The sequence below is a fragment of the Patagioenas fasciata genome, chromosome 8 (assembly GCF_037038585.1).
Source record: "Patagioenas fasciata isolate bPatFas1 chromosome 8, bPatFas1.hap1, whole genome shotgun sequence".
In the NCBI taxonomy this organism is placed as follows: Eukaryota; Metazoa; Chordata; class Aves; order Columbiformes; family Columbidae; genus Patagioenas; species Patagioenas fasciata.
This window is the reverse complement of record NC_092527.1, coordinates 35,751,616-35,774,840: the sequence shown is the minus strand read 5'-3', so window position 1 is coordinate 35,774,840 and position 23,225 is coordinate 35,751,616. Positions and strand designations below refer to the sequence as shown.

At 39.9% G+C, this 23,225-nt stretch overlaps 1 protein-coding gene across 2 annotated transcripts in view; it reads left to right on the top strand.

Annotated features, from left to right (window-relative positions):
• SHTN1 (shootin 1) overlaps positions 1-23,225 on the top strand; it is a 65,083-nt gene that overhangs the window by 12,863 nt on the left and 28,995 nt on the right. For both annotated transcript variants that reach the window (XM_065843787.2, XM_071812186.1), the window contains 6 exons: positions 3,857-3,917; positions 8,365-8,459; positions 10,481-10,649; positions 13,886-13,983; positions 14,924-15,005; positions 16,743-16,837. In XM_065843787.2, coding sequence (XP_065699859.1) covers positions 3,857-3,917; positions 8,365-8,459; positions 10,481-10,649; positions 13,886-13,983; positions 14,924-15,005; positions 16,743-16,837 — 600 coding nt within the window. The remainder of the gene's footprint in view (positions 1-3,856; positions 3,918-8,364; positions 8,460-10,480; positions 10,650-13,885; positions 13,984-14,923; positions 15,006-16,742; positions 16,838-23,225) is intronic.

Here is a 23,225-nt window from a genome sequence, read left to right as displayed (position 1 = left end):
AGCACGTGTATAGAGTGGATTATATATTTTGTCATCAAATGGGAATGGAGAAGGGATTCTGCCTCCATGACATGCTCATTCTTTCTGTAAGCAGAATGTAACAAATGTCAAAGGATACGTATGAGCATTGTACCAAACTCATAATTTTAGAACAGGCATTAAATCTGCATAAATTTCACAATCTGTGTAAATGGGAAAGAATGTATCTTGTGTTGCTTAGCAATGGCTTAATTGACTATATGGCTACTACGTGAACTTCTTGCATCTTAATATCTGGGTGGAACAATCTCTTTCTTGTTTTTGCCCTTTGAAGGCCTTTTACTGAAGTCAGTAGGAGCTTATGTGCAAAATAGTTGGCAAAAAAACAGAGAAGCCTGTTAGAAGAGAATAGACAAAAAAACCCTAGGCCTCCCCAGAATTAGCGGCAAAGAGTCATTAGGCTGATGGGAGCGGGTGTGTGGAGACCTGTGTATCCACAGGCTGGTTGTGACTTCCCAACGTCACATTGTAGTGTCAGGTTCTCCTGCTGGTGTGGAACTATCGTGAAATTGTGCTGGATCGCAGTACAGGCTGGGTTCGTGGGCTGCTCTTCACATCCTCATACATGCGGTGTTTGGTTTGAACGCTGAGCTTTGGCGTGGACGTGATTTACTTGTCATTAATCAGCAAATCAGTTCTCTGTGCTATAAATGAAAGTATCATCACCTTACTGGACGATAAAACTCTGGAACTCCTGAACTTGCTCCTGCAAAGATGAAAAACCATAAGGGGATATTCACAAAATTAATTTTGGAAACAGAACTGTTATTTGTTTCTAGAAATACAAATGCAATGTGGTGTTGTTTCCAAGAAATGATCATTGACTGCTATAGCCAGTTCAGGAACTGGAATGGGAATATTGTCTGTTACCTTTCGTTTTATTTGGATAATGGTGCTATAAATATTTGACTAAAAATATAGTAAAATTATATAAACACTGATTTTCCTCAGCAGAGAAGCTGGAACTTTTAACAAAATAAAAACAGAAAAATGACAATCCAGGAGTTACTGACTCTTTTATTTTTTCATTTGAGGGTATTCTTGAATATGGACTTAACTGTTAATACTGACAAGTATTAATACTTTTTACTTTTTCAAGTAAATACTTGAAAACTGTTTCTCCTCAAGAGCTGAAGGTGCTTGAATGTGAAAAGTAAACGGTAGATTTTATAGTCATGTTATGCTATTTGCTTTTTAACATTATGTTTAGTGATATTCTTGTCAGTTAACAAATCTACTATATACGTCTTTTTGCAAAATGAGGTGGTTGTGAATTTTGAAGGCTTCTGTGCAGGTGAGACCAGCTGACACTTCTAAATCTTGATTTTTTAAAACTTTCCTGTTTTAAAGGTAAGGTCAGTTTATTTTAAGGGGTATCTTTTTATTATGAAACTTAATTACTTTACATAAATATTTTGTTTTCGTAAATTTCCAGTTTGATGCAGTACAAGTAGTTAAAGACAATTCCAACTTTTTCTGCTTATTGGCTAAATTGGAGATAAACTATTTTATTCGGTAGGACGTATAAGAGCTCTGCTTGCACAGGTTTGATTACAAGACAAAAGGCAAAGTGCTTTCCATTGATCATTTCAGCGAAAGCAACAATCTCCCGCTCTCCTTTTCTCCCTGCTCTTTCATTCTGAAGCACAGTAGCAGTGAAAGGAAAATATTCAGAAAGCTGCGACTGGGAGCAGGAATTGCTCTGCAGACCCAAACCTGCAGCCCTGATTGCGCACGGAAACACGCGGAGCTGCGGGGAGCAAAGTCGTCTTGCCGCGGCCCAGATGGAGCTCTGTCTGCAAATAGCTCTCAAGGTGAAGTGGAACAGGTCATTTAGCGTCCCCAGGGAAAGCTGTTGCGCCTTGCAGCGTGTTGCTGGAGGATTTCGAGAGGAGTTTTTCCTACCATTGGGACAGGGGGTGTACAGCATCCTCCACACCGAGGTTTCCATCGATAGGAAGGTGTCTCTTTGACTTCCACAGGCAACAGATCAGATCCTTAAAGCGCTAATCTTCCTGCTTTTTAAACTGAGCGTTAGAAGTGCTCGCTCAGTGTGCCGTGGGCTGAAAGCTCGCAGTGTGCAGCAGAAGCAGTGGGTGAAGGGTGCCAGTGTGGTTACAGTGTGTCTTGTAAAATCTGAAGAGGCAGCAGCTCCCGCTGCTCCCCCTTTTGCAGCGGAGCTGTGCTCTGCAGGAGCAATCAGAAATACTTTCTGCACCTTTTACTGCCTTCTGCTCTTAGACTGCGCTTCTGCCAGTAAGGTAAGGCAAATTTCTGCTGAGGAAACTGAGAGGGAGGGCAGCAAAGCAGCAAGATTTATGCGCAAATTTCCCTTCCCCAACTCTCCCGTGTGAGATTCTCTGAACAGCTTCTTTGTTAACAGGGCCGGACAAAACGGTGAGTCCTCGTCTGGTGCCACTTGCTCAACACATCTTGCTCCTTCTGCCTTGTTTCACAGACCTTTACAGCAGCTGCCGACTGACCTGTTTCCCCTGCTGAGCCTCTGTCTCTTGCCTCGTCACCCCAGTGCTAGGAGGAGAGGTTGCTTGTTGAGCGCAGCTCCTTTTTCTCCCACCCATAGCCCTCAGCAGCACGTACAAAGCCAGTGTGGAGGCTGCCCCTGAGGTGACACCATGGGGGTCTTCTCCTTGCCCAAGAGCAGAGCCTTCCTTGGGCTTCATCCAAGGTCCTCTGGAACTGAGAGAAGGTCTCTCTTGAACTTGGCTGCCTTTGAATTGGGCTCTCCTCCTTCTTGTTACTTACCAGCAGGCTCCTTTCCCAGCTAAATCAAAGGGGGTCCTCATGTGGAAAAACTGAAAATCAAGCAAAATCAGTTCAGGTTGTGCTTGCTTCCCACCCCCCCCCCCAGTTCTGTTCCAATGACTGGTATCCTTGTAACTGCATTTATGCTTTAAGGAGCTCAGTCACGCAAATCTCTTGCAGAAATTAACTCCTGGTCTTAACATTGATTTATTATTGTGAACAGACACAGCCGCATGTGAGGAAGGATGTCTGGTATGCCGTGTGTGTAAGACACGTTGTGTGCCAGTCATACTTCCCCCCCAGGTCATGTGTTTTTTACAGTGTGGTTAATCACTGACTCTTATGAAGTTTACTCATTTCTTTGAGTTCTTTCATTTACTCACAGAAGAGATTTTCTTAGAGAAGTCTATTTGACGTCTGTTTTATTCCTTCCCTTTGAAGAAACCCATCTATCGTAAGATTGCAGCCCTGTGTAGTATTAACAGTAACTCCAAAATTAATAAAACCAAGGTGATGGGAAATCCTCAAAGTATGAAAATGAGTATCCTCCCTGCTTCAAGGCTGAAGTTTTGCTCATGATGTGATGAAGCTGAACAGCATGTCCCTGTTTATTGGCTTTGAGATTTTCCTTGCACATAGTAGGTATAGAATTGTAGACCTCTCTTCCGCATCTATGTGTGTTAAAGAAACTAGACTTACAGCATATTCTTGACATGCAAAGTATTGCTTTAACTGTTGTGTGGAACAGGGATGACTGTTTATATCAGTTACGGATAGTGTGGCTCTTCTAAAATAGTTTCAGACTAGCTATGAATTTGAACATAAACTCAAGTAGAACCTGCCAGTTTGATTAGGAAATACTCTGGGTAGTAAATATTTTATGCATAGTTTCTGTTGATCTTACGTGACTGAGACCAAAGAGAAATGATGCCTTGATAGGCCTTTGTACATGATTGTGCCGGCAATTGATCTTCGTTACTTTTGCATGTTGTGACTGGCTGCTAATTAAATAACCGGGATCAGTGTTTCATTTCAATTTTCTCTTCTCCTACAGTGTGACAAAATCAAGCAAGAACGAGATGAGGCTGTCAGAAAACTGGAGGAATTTCAGAAAAGTAAGTTGATTATGTTAGTGGGAATTTTTTGGTATAGGGAGTTAAGGACACCACTCCGCAAACTCACAGTGGTGTTTAGAATGGGGAGATTCAGGTCCACTTGCTGTTTCTCCTTCAAAGCCTTGTTTTAAGGAGTTAATCCAGTGAGACTTTGACTATTGTCAGACTAACTGCTGTCACAGCATTTATACGCTCTGACACAGCCATTCTTAAGGTGCAAAGTGGTAAAAATACAGTGGTACAAATGCAGCTCCATCTCACCTGGATTCTGCAAGTGACTTTCAAAATGATACATGCTTGAATGGAGTGGGATTTGATGCTATCGCTGAGATTGACAGTTACAATGATAATAATAATAATAATGGTAATTTTTTCATGAAGAAGTAGTAAAATTACTTTAAGCTTAGACACAACAATAAAGGTTTTTAGGATGAACTACTGTCTCTTGACAATTTTTAGAGAAAGTTTTGTCTTGTGTGGGCTGTGAGAAAGTTGATATTCAGTTTTATACTTTTATGGTAATGGTTCTGTTGAAACTGCGTAGTGTCTGGATGCAACAAAGCACATGTAATGGGAGTGGAAGTATCCTAGTGGAATAGCTTCTTAGAAGAGACAATTACAATAGGATTGTGGTCTTATTTCTGGTTTGTGCCAGTATGGTGAATTGCACCTTGAAGCATCAGAAGTATGGATGAAGTTAATGCAGGAGAAGGAAACCATGTGGTCTATACTTTTGTGCAACTGTGTTAATAGAGGAACTTGCTCACTTCTATTTTATGATTGTTCAGGTGATACAATTATGGAAAATAGTCTGAAATCAACTGGAATAATCTACTGCCTTAAATGATCTTAGATAACTGTTCTGTGAGGCAAGAGTGTTCTCTAAGAAGTCTAATTCCTCTGGAAAAAATTGCAGCCCGTTTTGTTTTTGTTATGATACCAGGAATACCAGAGTGTGGCAGAAAATGTCAAGTAGTTAAGACTTAAAATTTGAAGTAATATTTGATGTTGTAAAATTTTATAGGTTTCTTTTATCTTCCTTTCACATTTTTAAAGGACGTACCTTGTAAACATAGTGATAAAATGCCAGGAATATTAGGATTTTAAGGCAATAATAGAGCCCATTATTTAAACGACAATATAAAAGGCAATTATATTGATGAAGAGCTACATCGGCTTTGTGTCTGTGAATAAACTTGGCCTGTACTCAGCTTCTATTTGTTCTCCTGGCATAAACACATATTGTGTGTGATTCCAGTTTAATGGGGCCCCGTTTGTATGCCAAGCAGCTGCATTTTAGGCCCTATTGCGTGATTTCATAGCTCTCTGAAAATTGGTTCTATTGAGCACAAGAGATAGAAGGTGGTGGTGGGGGGGAAAGCTTCAACACACAATCATTTCTTTTCAATTGGAGCCAGCAAGGTTGATGACAACATGACCATTGTGTTATAATGATAAGACCACTAAGGATCTGTACCTCTCATCAAGGCTTTCACACAACAGCAGATACAATTTAATTCACTGCTCTGTCAGCAGTGCTGATACCATTATGCCGTCTGTCTCCACAGTTATAATCACTGTCCTCCGAGAAATGCAGTTGAAATGATCTTGAGCAGTCAAAGAAACTCTCAATTAAGGCTGCCACTTCCAATGTGTCAGATTGTGTCTTATGCACTTGGTACAATTTTCACTTCCAATCCTGTTTATTTACAATGTCTACCAGTAATTACGCTTAACATGTCATTTAGTGAGGGTGCCCCTGCCAAGGAGATTGTTGGGTGCTGCGGTACCATTGAGTGGGAGTTTCTCGCAGTCAATGCCATCAGCGGCTTTTAGTCCCTGATGGGATGCAGTAGTAATGTTGATAATGCAAGTATCGTGCTCATCAAGTCATAATTAGATGCCACTCAAATGTGCCACTTGTAATAACAGTGTTGATTCATGTTTTCTCGGTGACTGCAACTACTAATTAGTTAAGTGGTTTTTGGTTGGCCTGCATTTGCTGTGGATTATTATTACCCCTGAAAAAAACTGTCAAGGTTAGAGATGTTTCAGGCCACTTAGTGCTGCTTTATGAATTTTAATATTGACATAATAAGAACTTTGGACAGACTTAGGAAATAATATATTTTTGTATTTAATTTGGAAAGATTTTTTTTCCCCTGAGTTAATCATAATTGCAGGTTAATTAAGTTTAAATGAACCAAGAGTAATCCCTAGTTCTGCCATGTGAGCCCAATCCTTGTTTCCTAACTTTAGCTTTGCTTGAGGCCATTAGATGCCTGTCTGTAAAAACGGGAGCAGCTCTGTATCTCCACTGCTGCCTCATCCCGTCCAAAGCATTTCATGACTCCAAATTCCCAGAGCTAGGTAAAATAACAACAGGAGAGATGTAGACATGTACTACCTGAACCTTTTCCTCTCTCAAATTAAATATAATATCTGGTACGGCATGCTTGGAGCAGATCATTTCTCCGAAGTCGGAAAAAATGGAGATAAAAAGACAACCAAAGAAAGAGATATGGTTGCTCTGCTGTTAAAAGGTTTAATGTAATATATAGTTTTGGGGCCAAAATTTCTCAGTAGTCTGCCCTGCTCTTTTTCTTTTTTGGCTGATCAGATTTTGTAGAACTTGTTTCTTGCATGTAGCTACTGATTTGAGAGCAAACTCTAGTGTTTTACTGGTTTCCTATGTTATTAATGAAAATGTTAGTTAACATTGACTTAAGTATCAATAAAGCTGCATAAATAACACTTGTTAATGACCTAAAGTCCTGTTTTGTAGTCATTAAGATGACCTCTGGATATGAAAGAGGATTTAAGTGTGTCTCTACAGTATTTAGGTGAAAGTCTTGGAAGAGGACAAGCAGGACTTTCTACCCTGTGGTATGAAAATAAAAGGAGACACTAGAAAAAGTCATCTGTATTTACACTATATTCTTCCAGCCTTATTCCTGCTCCAGAGTATTGTTCAGCTGCGAATAGTTCTTTCTGCACATTGAAATCCTGAGGCCGGGCTGAAAAGGAATCTGTGCTGTGAAATGACTTGCAGAACTTGGGTCCAGGCTGCTGCTTAGGCTGAGAAAGGGTGCCAGGAGCCAGGGAGGAGCTGCATCAATGGGCAAAGTGCTGGCATGAGAAATGGGCAACTACTGTTGGATTTCCTTCTTTACTCCAGATCCCCTGTGCAACGTGGACCTTGTCACTCAGAGATGACTTTCAGCATTAGTTGAATACCTATGTACTGCTGGAGACTGAGAAGGGTTGCAAGCCAAAATGCGTGTATGCTTTTAAGTGTCCTCTAGCTCACATTGGTACCCAGTGTCATAAAATAAAATTCATTCTGTAACTCTTGGTCATTTCGGGAATATTGTGTATCCTCAATATGGTGATGTGTACCCACTGCGGTAATAGGAACCTTTAAGTGCAAAGGACAGATGTGTCTCTTGCTCTTCCAGCTGTGACGACAAATACAGTAACACAGCTGTGTATTTTGGATACAGTCAGACAGCAGAAGATTGTGCATGTCCGTGTGTGTGCTGGTGTCTGACAGTGAGGCTGAGTGTGAGACCACAGTGCTTATCTTGGGGTGTGCTCAACATGGGGAGACTTCAAATAACAAACAGTTTGGACATTACAGCCATGCAGTAACACACAACTCGTCTTGTTCAGCTGAACTTGTCAAAAATTGGGCAGTAGAAGCAGTGTAGAGTTTCCATCAGGATTGTACCCAGCTGCTGTGGAAGCTGATGGGGAGGAACCAGAAGAAGGAGCTGTGCTGTGCTAATGGTTTGACTTCAGCAGAGTATATGTTGCAGGACGCACTAAAATGTGGAGCTTTTGGTTGCTTGACTCTTTTCTCTGTTTCCTAGAAAACTTGCTCCAGGCCTGTCTGTCTGACAGCTTTTCTTGTACAGTGTGTTTAGCAAGTGTGATGATACTTGACATACTACTTAAACCCAAAGACCAGAAGGTGAAAATGATTTTATAAGACAACTGAGTTAATCTTGGTGTTTAAAAATATCAGGGTCCTAATCTTCTGAAAAGGATGTCCATACCAAATTTTCAAGAGGATTATGATGGCAATTTTAAGGGGCAGTCCTAATGGTCTCACTTTGATTCCTCAAGTGTTAATGAAATAAAGGTGATGAGTAGTGATGGTCAGGGGGGCTCGTTCTGGCCTTCCGTAAGTTTATGCTGAATTCTCCAGTTCTCACTCTGCTGCAGATGTGGCTTGAGAGTTGCTTAAAGTGATGAACCAGATGTTCCGTGTTCAAAACAGTTCCTATCCGTGGAGATTATCTAAGTATGTTCGTCCCTGTATTTGAAATGCTTACATAGAATGTTAACAGAAAAAGATGTAATATTTCTGATCATGGGATGCATGTGTCAAATGTGTGTGTCAAATGCAGGAAAATACTGACTAATTTTTTAACTCTTCCCCTAGTTTCTCACATGGTTATTGAGGAAGTAAACTGCATTCAGAACCATCTTGAAATTGAGAAGACGTGCCGTGAAAGTGCTGAGGCTTTGGCTTCTAAGGTGAGAAGAATTATGGTGATTCTGTTTCATCCCAATTCTTTTTTTTTTTTGAGATTGTATACATGTCCCGTATACGTTTTCATATAATCTTACAGATCTGTGAAATTGTTTTGAAGTGACAAAACCTATAAGCCATATGCGAGATGTAAAATACAATCTTTCCTTGTAAGGAAGAAACATACTATTTTTAATTTAGTTTCTCTTCTGGAACACTAAGTCATGGACCGGCATCTTGGTACCTATTTTTTATATGCATTTAGGTTAAATGGAAAACAAGTTTTAGAACTGTCCTGTGTGAGATATAAAACAATAATGAGCATTTCAGTGTCTAAATCAAATGGAAAAAGTCAACCACTGCATTACATTTCAGGTGATTGTTTATGAAAGCAAAGCGAGGGCAGGGGAAAGGTGACCTCCGCTGCTCTGTTGATTGCGTCTAGTCTGATGAATTTAGCAACTGTGTAATTTTCTATATTCCATCTCATCAGAAGTGCATTATTATTAAAGAATGTTTTTATCTCTCTGTTATATATTTTTGGTTGTGTAAAATGCATCTGAGCCACTTCATCAGAAAATGGATTACAGCAATTTTGAACCAAATTTCATTAGCAATGCTGACTGCCTTTTTTTTTCTTTTTATTCCCCCTCCTCTCTCCATCTACTGCCCAAAGTACATCCTTCGATATGGTAAAAATCACACCAGCAAGAAATCACTTTAATTTAGATGCATTAGCAATGTACTTTCTGGAGGTATTTACTTAATTGTTTGCATAATGACACTATATTAGAATTCGTAAGATAGACAATCAGCATATAAGTAAGAAAATGAACATATTTATGCACCTTTTCTTCTTTTCTGCACTTTTCCTGTAATGCATGTCCGGGGGCAATTCAAAGACTGGCTTTACCCCATGGGGCTGCTTTGCCAAGGCTGATTTGTTTGTTGGTGTGAGCTGACCAAATAAGGTTCCTCACACCACCCTTCCCACCTGGGCGGTTTCATTCTTTGGGAGTTGTTGAGTTCTTTGTTGTTCTTGAGTAAATCTCCTGTGGTTGGAGGGCTGAGGAAATGGGTGATCAAATGTGATTGCTTAGGTGAAACTTTAGGGTCAGCCTAACTGTTCAGTATATAGTTTATTTCAAGGTAAATATTAGACTTCTCAGGTGCATGTTGATTTCAGTATGTTGTACATCATTAGTATAAAATTGAGCCTCATTCAGAACAGTGAAAGAAATTATGAGAATGAAACATCTGTAGCAATCCCTGTTCAGTTTTCCCTGGCACCTTGGTCGAAATAGAGATTCATGAGAGAACCTCTTCTGTATCATCCACCGCGTGTTTAAGCATCCAGTCTGGTTTGTAGTTTGACACAGAAAGAATTGGTTTATGATACAGCTTTCATCTTACATATATTGACTGTACAATAAAAATTCCTGAGAACTGAAAATAATTCAATAGAATTTTGAGGTAATTCTGCCATGACTGGGAGTATAGTAGTTGTGGTGTTTGTAGTTTATAAGCAAAATAAGGGCATGTGGGGAGGTAAAAGTTCTTATTTGACCAGTTGATACAGCTGACAAAACCAGATGGGCTTTCAGGAATACAGACCTTTCTTCAGGTCGTTCACTTCGGGCTCTTGTTGATACTGCTGCATGCTTAAGGGTAAAGGCCTGTAGCAGCCATCACAAGGAATGTGTAGCATTTAGTAAGCTTGATAGTTAATTTGATTTGAACCTACACAGGGTATTTATTAGTCAGAAGTACCAGAGAGGAAAGAAGGGCATGCATGAAGCGTCACACTGAATTCAAGCCTCCTCAGAGGAGAAAGAGAACAAGCTTCCCATCTCCAGATCATTTTAATGTTGAGTGGAACATATAATCTGATGTCACTTTGTCGTCTTTGTTTGATAGATCTTTTAATGATAAAGGAGAAAAAAAATACAGTTGACTTTTTTTCCTTGCACAGCAGCTTAAAGACAGATTGACTATCTTCTTACTGTTTGTGCTTCTCAACTTTCAGCTGAACAAAGAAAATAAGACCTTGAAAAGAATTAGTATGCTTTATATGGCAAAACTGGGCCCAGAAATCATCACTGAAGAGATTAACATCGATGAGGATGATTCATCCACAGATACAGAAGCTAACTCTGGATCATGCAGTTCTGTGCAGTGTCAGCAGCAAATAAAAGGTGAGCGTTGTTGCTGAACCTGCACCACCACACAAGGCGAAAGGTGTCTAAAGAACAGCAGGATTGGTTTGTACCACAGATATGAGACATGTTTCTGAGAGTGCTCGTCGAAGGATTTCCAGGAAAGACTGTAAGAACGTGATAGGCTTGTTCTGATACTGGCTAATGTATGTGGTGGATATACAGCCTGCAAAGTTAGTTACAATTGCAATAGGAAAATGAGATCTACACAGCTAAGAGAGTTCAGTGTTACTGACTCAGTAGAAGAAATATTTCCTCAGATCCTTAACAAAGTAAAAGTTAAGCAGAAGGACGAGGTCACCTTGGTATTGCTTCAATTGCAGTCTCAGTATTTCAGAGCTTGGTAAACAGGACTGTCCATTTCTCTTGCCATTATGTACCTTTGTAAGCACAAATTTCATCCACATTCCAGAGCTATTGCCAAACAAGTAACTTAAAAAGGGACTTTTGTACTGGGTAAAGCAGCAAAGTTTGGGAACATGGAAATACTTTGATAAGAGAAATCTGTACTTTATTAAGAAATTTCTGGTTCTTTTTTGAAAGGCAGTTACTCTAATCCAAAAGCTTCCTTCCTTTCTTGTCTAACTTTGTAATGAAGTCGTCGTGATTCTGGATACATTCCAAAAAAGGGGAATGCCCACATTCTGCATTTGGTGACAGAGAGATTAAGTGGTTCACCTTTTAAACAAAAGCTTTCACTTTTTTCTGATCATAAATTACAATAGCAAATGGTGTCTAAGTACAGCTTTCCTGGACTTTCAGCCTGACCCTGTTGTTTTCTGTTGGAAAGCAGCAGCCTCACCAAAGTGGTACAAAGTGTTGCTGAGAAAAAAGAATAAGTGTCATAAAAATGCTTTAAAAAAATCCCACTCAAGAAATAAGATGTCATGGGTACCATTCTACAATAAGCAGTTTTCCATCCTATAGATGTAGGAGAAGAGGCAGAGAATGGTGTGATCCACACCGTGCAACCCATCTGAATCAGAAATAAGACTCTGGAGTTCCTCCTGTCTTTTGTTTGGAGAAAGATGTCAAGGATACATTTAAAGAGAGTGAAGACTCTGGCTGCAGATCAGAGGAGAATGTGATTAGGAGGGTAACAGGGTCAAATGAGAGAAATATATTGGAAAGGCTCTGATGCATGTGCTTTCTGTCTTGATAAAGAATTCATTAAAGAACGAAATGTGGCATGTTGTAAAGGATTTAGAACTCCTGTCTTCTGGTTCTCACTGTGGCCTTATTATCAGATGTTAACGACCTTATTTTCACGAGTGCTGAGTATTTTTAAAAGCATGGGCAGCCCGTTTGCTATAGGAGAAGATATTCCATCCCTGTGCCTGGAGAGCAGTGTGTGTGTGTGGTGGCAGAGTGATCTGACACCATCTACCAAAAGATAGAATTGGAGCTGTGTCCCTGGCCTAAGCCAAGGTGTGTGGCATCCGTCTTCAGGGGAAAATCTGGAGTTACGTCTTGGAGTACCTGCTGAGTGAAAGACCGTATGCAATGAAAGAAACGTTTTTCAACACTCCCCTCAATGGTTTGGTGTGTTGCCCAAAGTGAATTCTTGCTTTTATATGCATGTGTATGGTTCCAAACATTTGTGTTTTGTGTTGGGGATTTTGGAAATCTTTTAGCCTTCTCGTCATTCAACAAAATGTTGGATGTTTCTTAGAGTGATTCTTTCCCTCCCATCGCTTTTCTGTAAGGATATACATATAAGGTAGTACAATCTGAGGCTATTTGATTAATAGCCTCTCATTTATTAAAGGGATGAAAGTTTGTCTCTCATCAAAAAAAGGAGGAAGGTATCTTATATGTTAGGGAAAGGTGAGAGTAAAGCTGTAGTTCCTAATGGAAGTGTAGAGTGATCTCAGAACAGTACCTGAAATTAATTTGTAGGTTTTGGGTTTTCCTTTTGTTTTAGCTGTCCTTTCTGATACAACAAACTAAAAACTCAATTGCTTTGATCAAGCAATTTAGTGCACACCCTATATCTGAAAAGAAACATTTCTTGTACATATTTATAAAGATTTAGGACAATGAGGCTGATACAAATATTGTAAGACGACTTACTCGAGGTACCACAAATTTCAGTGAGACTTTTTTGCTCCCTTAATTTCACTGGAAAGCACAGATAACTAAAGCAGATGATTTGGTTCAAGAATCTTCTGGGAAAACAGGTCTTTTTATTTACTTTAGAAAGTGTGTGCCTTTAATTTGGTGGAAAGTAAATCTAAGGCTCCTAAATTGAGATGGGGGGGCTGGGCGAGAATCAACATTTTCAAGGTGTGAGGCCAAACAGAATGACATCCAGCATATCGTCATCATCATCTGCAATTGATTAGCAAGAGTTTTCCCAACTCGTGGCTGATATTCAACAAACAGCAGTGCTATGAAATACTGGAAGCAGGTGGGGAACGAGAGCACTTGCTGAAAGCTAATATATATCAATAAGTTTATATTTTTGCAGTGTTTTTATGTTAACCTAAACCTTTATGCATTATGTATGCAAACTGATCTCCTGTTAAGAAGTGATTATAATCAAATGTTTTATTCCATTGTGAATTTAATTTATTTCATATTTTGATAATTAAGGAACAAAAATTCTGAGGGGAAAATTACAAGCATTAGCTCTTCCATCAGTAAAGGTTATATTCTGACTCTGTTGCCGTAATGTTACAAAGACTATAAATTGGCAGCTGTTCAGGACAATTTCTTCAGTGAAAACCTCCCAAGTATTAACTGCCTGTTGTTTTGTTTATTTCCCATGTGACAAGAACTCATGATCCAAAAAGAACTGACGTGCATTAATTTGTTTTAAAGGATGCCTATTAAAAACTGCTTTCTGCTACCTCTGAACCAGAGTCTCTGTGATATGACAGTCTCCTGAGCAGGACTGAGGACACTCTGTGGTGGCAGGATTGGCCCCATTATAGCAGGAAATGAATCATTCAGAATGCAAATAAAGACAGCAGTACTGAAGGAGGCAGCTTGCCTTAGTAGAGTAAATCTGAAACTGTGGCCCAGTTATAGATCTGTTACTTGACACTTATGCAAACTTCCTAAATTATTGAGGATGTACCTTGAATACAACTGATGCTTTGTATGCAGTTAAGGTGCTTTGTACTCAACTGTATTTGCATTGCCATGACATTTCCTTTGTTGCTGTCTTCCAAGAATAAAATATATTTTTCATTTCCTTCCTTGAACTGTAGAGCTGCGAGATCAAATCTTATCTGTTCATGAGGAAAAGAAGACCTTAGCCATTGAACTGGAAAACCTGAGGTGCAAACTTGTAGAAGTAATTGAAGAAGTATGTATTGTACCGTGGAAGGCGAGACCACGTTAGCGTGTAGTCAGTACTTTTTGTATCTAATTTTGCTAAAAACGCTCAGTTGTGAAGTTAATTGAATACTATCTAATCGCAAGTCCTGCCAGCCTGCCCGTATGGTGGAGCACTTGGGACATACACCTAGAACTCAACGTCAGACTCCAGTCTGCTGCTGTCGCTGGCATGTGACTTTTCATAATCTGTCCTAATGCCCATAATATAATTCTCATCTCCCCTTCCTGACACTCTGTGGGGTTTTTTTTGGATTTCCTTAAACCTGTGGATGTCCAAGAAATACTGTTGGAGAATGTCCAGTTTAATCACTGGTGCTACTTCATTGAGCATATCCTTGAGTTTAGCCATTGGCAGTGCCCTGTCATTGTAATTAGACCAGCAAATTGGCTTTTTGAGCCAGCAGAGTTTCATTCCTGCTTGAAAACTGGCAAAGCCATGTAGTGATGCAAATCAGGACTTAGTGGCTCTTCCTGTCTGTGCAACACTTGCATTCAGAAAGACACAGCTGACAGCTCTTGGACAATAAACAGAGCCCAGGAAAAAAACCAAAACAGCAGCCTGACTATGTTAAAATACAAACAGTCAAGGGCAGACTAGTAACTTTTCAACCAGGTGCTACGGTTCCTCATCCTGAAAGGTTCCAGAGATGTGATATTTGCAGCTGTGACTGGTACGTGCCATGCGAATGGGCCATGGGAGAAATAGTTCATAACCGTTTATTACCTCTGTTGTGTGGTCTGCAAGTTGGGGCAAAAATGCTTTCCAGGCCACTGGAAACCTTAACATCAAGCCAAACAGAAGCAGAATTACTGAAAGCAAAATATTGCTTACATTATGTATGTGCTATATGCCTTATGTCATTAACTAAAATGTTCATATTTTTGATTTGTACTTTATACTTTTCTAGGTAAATGAATTGAAAGAAGAAAAGGCTGTTTTGACAACAGAAGTTAATAAGCAGCAAAAACTGTTGGAGAAATGTAATAGAGGTATGTGGTCTCAGCAGGTTCTCTGCCAGTTTGCTACATCCTTTGCAGAAGCTTCAGAGCTTTATGTTGTACAAAGAGTATGTTACAGAACAGTAGGTTAGGACACAACTAATAATTTTAAATATCTAAAGACTTGGGAACAATTTGTATGTTCAGAAGGTTATGAGGAAAAGGCAAGAGTCCTGGGAACGAGGTATACAGGATTTCCAAGTTATGGAGGGAATGCAAGGATTTTCCTTTCTTGGAAAGAGATGAGGGGTAAAACCATGACATGGAAGGTCAAAAAAGAGATACAGCTCAGAAGAGCTTTTGCTTAATGAAGGTGAGTGGTTCCACATGAGAAATAGGTGACCCAAAACAAGTTTAGAGGGGAGAGGAAAGATTTTAGTACCTTGGTTTCTGTGCCTTTTTCTCTTGTTGCTTATTTAGCCTTCTCAAAAGTTGTTTGGTTGAAAGTCTCCTGGGCCATTTCATGTTTTCTTAAAGTGAAAGACAACAGGTCTGACAACATTTCCTGGAAGCTTCCACCAAGTGTTCTTCTCTTACCTGTTCCATGTGTCTGCATTGCTTAAGCCAGACCCTTGAAACACCAGACTTCAGATAGGTTGATTAGAAAGATCAGCTTGAAGGAGCTTCTGATGGGGTAGTGTGGCAGGTGAATCGTTTCTGTGTTTCTCCTGAAAATGTTTCAAAAGAATAACCCATTGTTTTGCACCTGCCTATTCTCCAGGAAGGAGGCGTTATACCAGGCGAGGTCCTAATGCATTGGCAACATAAAGCTAGATTTTTATGTGTGCTTGAAATGAGCTACCAAAGTATCTATTCGATACATACTGTATTCTGTGTTAATGGGGTGCTGTGTTGGAGCTGTGTAATCAATACATTTCTATCGGAGTTGGTGAATTAATCTTGCATCTTTCTTAGTGTGTGGGTTGTTTGCTGTTTTTTTTTGTGTTAACATCATTTTGAGAGTTGGGTGGACTGGGCTGTGTATCCTACTACTTGTGTGTAGCTTTAAAAACTGTTATGCTCATCTCCAAAGAAACCAAGGAACTTGTGTACAACAGCATTAGAAAACCCATGTCATTGCCCTGCAAACCGCTCTTCAGCCAGTAAGAGCTAAAGCTCATGAAGATAAGCGGTCACTGAGACACATTGAGAATAAATGATGCCTGAGTACTTCCAGATGATCCTGGATTGAGACCTGTTCAGAATGGGTTTGGGAAGTGTGCCCCGTGCTTAGCGTTAACCACCCATATGAGCCTTGCTTTTGTGAGCACAGCTTAAATACAGGGAACACGAAGTTGCACTGCCTTCTTCTTGGGGCTCCTTTATATCTCTGTTGTAAAGGGACACATCAAACCTCCCTCAGACCAGGTAGGCAGATACAGGTGCCTCCAAAATAACTCAGTAGATTCAGCAAGGCTCTCTTGAGGCTTTGGTTGCTTATACCCAAAGAGGCAGAATACGATCTGTGCTACGTGATGCCTGTTACTGGAGATTTTGAGTCTGGATGGGAGGGGTATTACTCTGTTCAGAATGTCAGTAGTTGTGCATGTATATAGTGAGGTTTAGAGCAAAGAAGACAAATATTGCAAAGCAGACTGTATATGGAAATGTGAAATTAGGTTCTGCTTTCCTTCAAGGATTCATGGTGCTGGAGAATAACAAGGTAAATCAAGCAGTACTTTGGTCTTCTTTTGATCCATTCTGCTTCTGATCTTGTTTTATAAACAGTGTCTGTGCTGGCAGTAGAGGAATATGAAGAGCTTCATGTGAACTTTGAACTGGAAAAGAACCTGCGGAAGAAAGCAGAGTCATTTGCACAAGAGGTGAGTAGTCAAGAAAAAGGGATCTTGTAAAATGGAGACATTGCAACTGGGCAAAACCATACCAGCTTAGCTGACTTGATTTCAATTCCCAGTACTTATACAAAAGATGTCTTTGAATTTTCACATACTACTTAGCTAACGTCTGTACTTCATCCATAAAATGGGTTTACTGTTTCAACAGCATTTATAAAGCACTTCAGAATTATCTATGCGGTCTTACCTGTTTCCCCTTGTAAAGCAAGGTTTTAAATTGATAATGGGCTTAGTCAGCCCCATTTCAGTGTGGTATCTGTAGTGCTTGGATCTGGGAAGGGTTAGCTGCCTTTCTAGTGATATAATTTGAAGCGCTGTGTTTCTCCTAAAAAATATGTGAACTCACAAAAAAAAAAAAATTGCAAAATACGGTATTAGTTGAGGTTTCTGCAAGTCTGGCTGCTATTTAGCACATGCCTCTCGAATAACCTATTGCAAGGAGCATTCAAGCTGAAAAAAACCTGTTTCCGTGTTCTAGAAAAGTTATAAACTCCCAAAGTGGAAAAAGAGTTATTTGGTTGTGTTATGGAATGGCCGGTGGTTGCTCTGATGGCTTGTGACTGGCAATGTTTGCCGTAGAAAATGCTGACAAACTCTTTCATTCTGTTGATAGACTGAAGCCCTATCAAATAACAACTCCTTTTTTCTCGTGAGCTTCTTGCGTTTGCACTCTAGATTTTGAGAGCTCTGCACTTGGGTTACATTTTCAAGCTTTTCTATCCTAAGCCATGGATCAGTATTTTCTTTAATAAAAGGTAGGCTTCCTAAGTAATCACTTTTCAGGGAGCTCACATTTAAAGTAAACAATTATATATCAAAATTACATGAGTCATCAGTACTGAAATGTTGTAAATAAAGGAAACATCTGATATGAAGTAGATTTTAGATTTTGAAACTGCACTTGCCAGCAAGTAGGTATTTAGCCTTCAGGAATTCAGCTTTGTCTGAGTAAAGAGCTCTTTTGATTCTTGTCTTTTCTGCTGCTGTTACTCTCTTGAAAAAAATAATATATATATTTTGATAACTCCCATACATCTAACTTTATTCAGTGAGTGATTGTAGCAAGGGCATGTATACATTTTGAACCTGTACAGAAAACAATGAATAGGCTTACTGTGTTTTGCTAATCTTGTGGGTTTCGCTGGGTGTTTGAGTGTCTTGGATATGAGCGGAATCATACAGCAACATTTCGTACAAGCCAGATTTTGGGAGATTTGAGATAAACTGTAAGTAAATGTGAAAATCTGGAAGCTAGGGCTGAGGAAGTTGACCCAGACATTGTGTGCACTTGTTCTCTGACTCTGCCATGTAAAATGTTGGAGAACTTTATGGCATCTGGGCCAAGGGTACTGGCTCTCTTTCTCCTCGTTCCACCTTTTGCTTCCCTTTCCTCTTCTCTCCTTTGCAAGGTCACCCCATTGACCCTTTAGGAAACTCACTGAAGAAGCTAACTTGGCAGAAACTAATAACTTTTACGTACGGATCAGTTGCTGTTTGTAGGAACATTTGTATTTGGATAACAGGGCTGGGTGCTCATCCCAAAGGACCAAGGTATTAATATTTGCAAATCCAAGTGTATTAAGCTTTGGCAGATTCTCTTTCTTTCACACAGGTATATGGTGTAACCTAGCTTTAGATAAACTACTGCTTATCAATTCCATTACTGGAGCTTCGATCATTCAACGAGTCGACTTGTAACTGAAGTAAATTTCAATTTATGTAACTTGTATATATACACAATCTCGCAGGCTCCTGCCTGTTGTTGTCAGTATCTCTGCCACATGTTGAAAATGTTGCTGTACTTCAGGCAAAGATAAAGCAGGTGACAAGTTTTCCCCCAAGACAGTAAGAAATGATAGAAATGGAAGTTATTTACTAATTATTAAAGTGTTCTGTTAACTCCCAAATTTTAGGTGTAGAGATGAACATTTCAGGATGCCGTTAGTATCAAGAGAGGTGGGAGAGAAATCACTCAACAGGAGTGATTTCTGAAATCCAAAAGACTGTGCAAGCAGCCTCCTGCGAACCCCAGTTTTAAGAACTTTGTGGGATGAAGCCCAAATTCCTCTGCTGAGCAGCACTGGACACCTCCCTTTGCTGTGGCTTCAGTGCATTTTGCCCATTTACGTTTCGATCAAAGTCTCACTGGGGTTTTTCACACAAGAAAGTGGGATCTGCAAATTCCATTTGAATTTATTAGAAGATAGAGGTATTTATTAGTGACCAAAAGCTGTTAAACAAAACATTGGCAATGTTTGTTAAGAATTCATTGGGATATTTTCAAGACTGTTACCAAGGCTTGAAAATAAAAATAGAAAATATTTATATTTAAAATATAAATGAGAAATATTACCTTCTTGCAACTATTTTTAAATTTTAGGAAATCTGGATTTGTTCATTACCTATGCTTTTATGATAGCTATTTTTAAAACACAGTTTTTTTAAAAACTCCTGGGATTGTGCAGGCATTATTGTTTTATTAGGGTTGTTTGACTATAATATCTGCAGAACTGTTATTTTCAGGAAACAACTCTCTAAGAATGTTAAGCATGTTCATTTAGCACGTGTTATCAGAATATCTATCTTGTGTCTCCTACTGTTGTTTTGCTTTATCTTCTGAGTACAGAACAATTATGTGCTTCTGTTCATTAACTGAGTACATAAAGGTCTTACATCTCTCAGAAATGAGTGATTTGTAAAAGCTTAGTTAAGCTGGTTTTCAGATCGTAAAAGAGTATAATCTGGTACTCTGAGCCCACAATGTTTAGATTCGTAACTGCAATATTCAGTCACCTATACGTTTTGAAAGATTATATTTAAAGTACTTTTTGTATTTGAATAACAAAGTGACAGGTGAGCTGTTAAGTACAATACCAAAGAGATGCTGATTATTTGCAAACGGGTACTTACTGGGTTTTGTCATTATTTAGTTGTTATCTCTGCCGAAAATATGGGCCCCTGTTGTTGCAGATTGGCAACCTAGCTCTTCAGTTGAGGCTTTTTATTCCATTAAGTTCTCCCATCTGAAAACGGTGTCACTATACCAGTGAGCTTCAGGCCTGCGTTAGTCTGCCCTTTGTGTACCTGCTTCTCTTCCTTTGCTATCATGCTAATCAGAAAGACTTTTGGAAAGTTTTTTAAAATACAGAAGCATGTGACAGCGAAGGCATTGCTCCTCTGCATTTGGGAAACCAGTAGCGTTAGAAATGACTTTACAAGTTGTTACCATTGGCCTGGTTTCACACCAATGCTGTCCCTTTAGTGACCTGTGACATCGGAGAGAGGCTCTGGCCCCCAACAGCAAAGCTTTAAGCTGTGATGCTGTGTGAGCTCCCTCTTGTACGGAAAGGTTGCAGCTGTGTTTTGAGAGCTGAGGTTTCCAGCATGCGCTTACAGAAGCTCTTTGGATTATACTAAGGATGTGCAGGGATTTTCTGCTTGCTTTCATCAGCCACATGTTTTCTATCTCCCTAAAAAAAGTGTTTCTTGGGAAAAAAAGAAAATCCTGTTGGATTTTGCAGAAGCACAATGGTGGGTTGTGATAAACTGTGCAGTGTCAAGAGAAGGGAATAGCTTTGAGTAGGGGGCAACGCTGCACATTCAGTGCTTTGTGTTGGACTCATTTGGAGCACTTTGAGAAAGGAAATAGGCTCTGAGTGACAGGGGTGTCACTGCAGCACCGCGGCGTAGACTTTAGAATGACACATCTTGCTGTTTTGTATTACTGTTTGTGACACCTCAAGCAGCCTGCACGTGGCTTTTAGTTCACCAAAATACAGACTTAATGCCTATGGAGGGGAAGTTTGGTGGTGAGCATATCTTTCTAAAGGGCTGAGATGTCTCAACCTTGTCTTGGCCGGGGGGAGTTAGCCCATGTTTTCAGATGAACGCCTTTCTCCATAGGCTGGATTCAACTTTTAGCTTTGCCCTCCCAGTGTTGCGGTGTGGCTGGTGCGGGCTGCTTTTCAAAGGGGCGCCCTTTGCGTCCTGCCCTCCTGCCAAGCGAGGAGGATTTGCCACAGAACGTGAGCAATTGGGAGTGCAGGTGTGAGAGATAATGGGCGGATGAGCGTGTGTGCAGGAGCGAACGCAGGTGGGGGGAGTGGAAAGACACGGAGCGAGAGGGGGAGGGAGCAAGTGCATATAGAAGGGAGCAAACACTTGAAAATCAGAGCTTTTGATTAAAAAAAAATCCGATACAGCTTTAATTATAGTCACGCTGCTGGCACCACCATAATATATATTTAATTAATCAAAAATGATCCAACTTCAAACATTTGAATTCACGCTCTTTAGAGGTTCTAAAGAAACTGAGTAAATATTGTCAGCCGTGGTGTGGAGAGGGGGAAGGAAAAAGAAAGAAGGTTTGAAGTGAGTCACAATCCATTGTGAAAGGTACAGGAATCTGCATAAAAGAACTAAATAAATAGAGTGTGTAAGGGGTGGGGGCATGGAAAAATCTGTACATATCTGAGTAAAACAGGGTTGTTAACACAGGAATCTTGGCAAGCCTAACCAGAATTCTAGTGTCATGTTTTAAGAGGCACTTTAAGATCTCTCAGCTCTTTGCGGAGCAGTTTATAAGAAAACAAAGGAAGGCAGAGAGTATCTTGAAGGCCATCACAATAACATAGAGGCTAGCCCTGAAAAACACTCTTCCACAGAGATGAGCAAAATACAATACATACAGCCAAAGGAAGCCAAAAGGGGAGGAACACAGCGAGAGAAGTAAATTGAAAGTCTTAGCGATGTAAAAATCCCAGGAGTTTAACGAAATAATGCGGCATAAATGGTGTATTAAGCATACATCTTGCCTTGCAACAATATTTTGTAAAGTGAACAGTTTATTACTGCCGTGTGTGCTGGCATGGAGACAACCTCTGCACCCAAAGTTACTCTGGAAACCACCCAGAGAAGAGGCAGCGTGTTCTCCAAGTCAGCCTTGGGCTGGTGTCTTCTGTCCTCTGTATCCTGGATAAACAGAGATGAAGTGTCAAAGTGCTGAGCAGGTTTCCTGGGGTTCCTCTGACTTTTGAGGCTAGCATAGGCTTTTTCTCAAAACACCCAACTGGAAAAAAATGAAGGGTTTCCCAAGTGCTTATGGTTATCTGTTAAAATAGTTTGCAGCTTGAGACATTGAAAGGCTGCGTTCAAAGGAGCTGTGATCCAGATGGATCAAAAAAATAAAGTGAATCCGTAATGTGCATTGTTTGTCTTTTCCTTGTGTTGCCTTCCAATTCTCAATACTTATGGATGCACTAAAACAGGATACGATACCTGTGTCTGCATTTCTGAGTAACTATTACACGGCAACATGTTTGCATTTAACTTGTTTAGCTGAAAATGCCTCCATCCCCTATCTGAGCCAGTGCACAACTGACATTGCTTGATCTGGGACTGAACCTTCCCTTATTGAAAGATAAAAGGTGGGTATAGTTTTATAAGACTTAGGATAAAATATAGTTGTTCTTAACCGATGTCTGCACTGCCCGTGAGGTTGTGTGCGATGGATTTAGTTATGTTGGTGACACGAGCTCTCAAAGAACTCTTCCTCAGATGCATTTGTGACCTCTTGGGTTCCTTTGTGAGGACTTTTGCATTAATGTGCTGTACCTATGAGAGGGTCCTGCGAAACCAGCATTTGTGGAGCAACTCTGTGCTGACAAGTACCACACTCTGTGCGTTACCAAGGACGGTTCAACAGAAACTGGTATCTGAAGATAATTAATTTGCAGTACAGCTGACTTGAACTGGAAATAATAATTAAAGAGACATGATAAGTGGTTAGTACTTCCATTCTCCTGAGCTTGAATGTTAACACTTTTGAAGCATGATGCAACACTAATCTGTTTCATCAAGCTTTTACCCAAGAACAGGCTTGTGAACTGGTGACAGATGTGTGCTCTAGGAAACTCTCTCTTTGGTCTCTTTTTTGTTCAGGCTATTAATCTATTGGCAAAAAAAGTGAAGAGGTTTCCTCCTTTTTCATGTGATATATGACCTCTTTGTGAATATATTAGATGGTGTCTAAATGCTGTAAGGCTGAGAGCGTTATAGAATGTATCACTACTACCAAAAAACCCTGTTATCTGCAGGAAACTAAGAAATAAGTAACAATAGAGATTATTTTTTTCCCCTCTATTTTGGGCCTTGAGCAGTTATTCCTTGTAACCAAAGAATGAGTGCTGTAGTTTGACAAACGTTTTTTACAGAACAGGCTGTTAAAATAAATAATACTGTGTTTTTAAGGAAGTCACGGTGCTGTTGGGGATTCAGTTTTCTCACACTCAAGATCCAAGCTCCAGGCACCTCTGTGGTGACAAGCAAAGAGTGGACAAGAAATAGGGTTAACTCA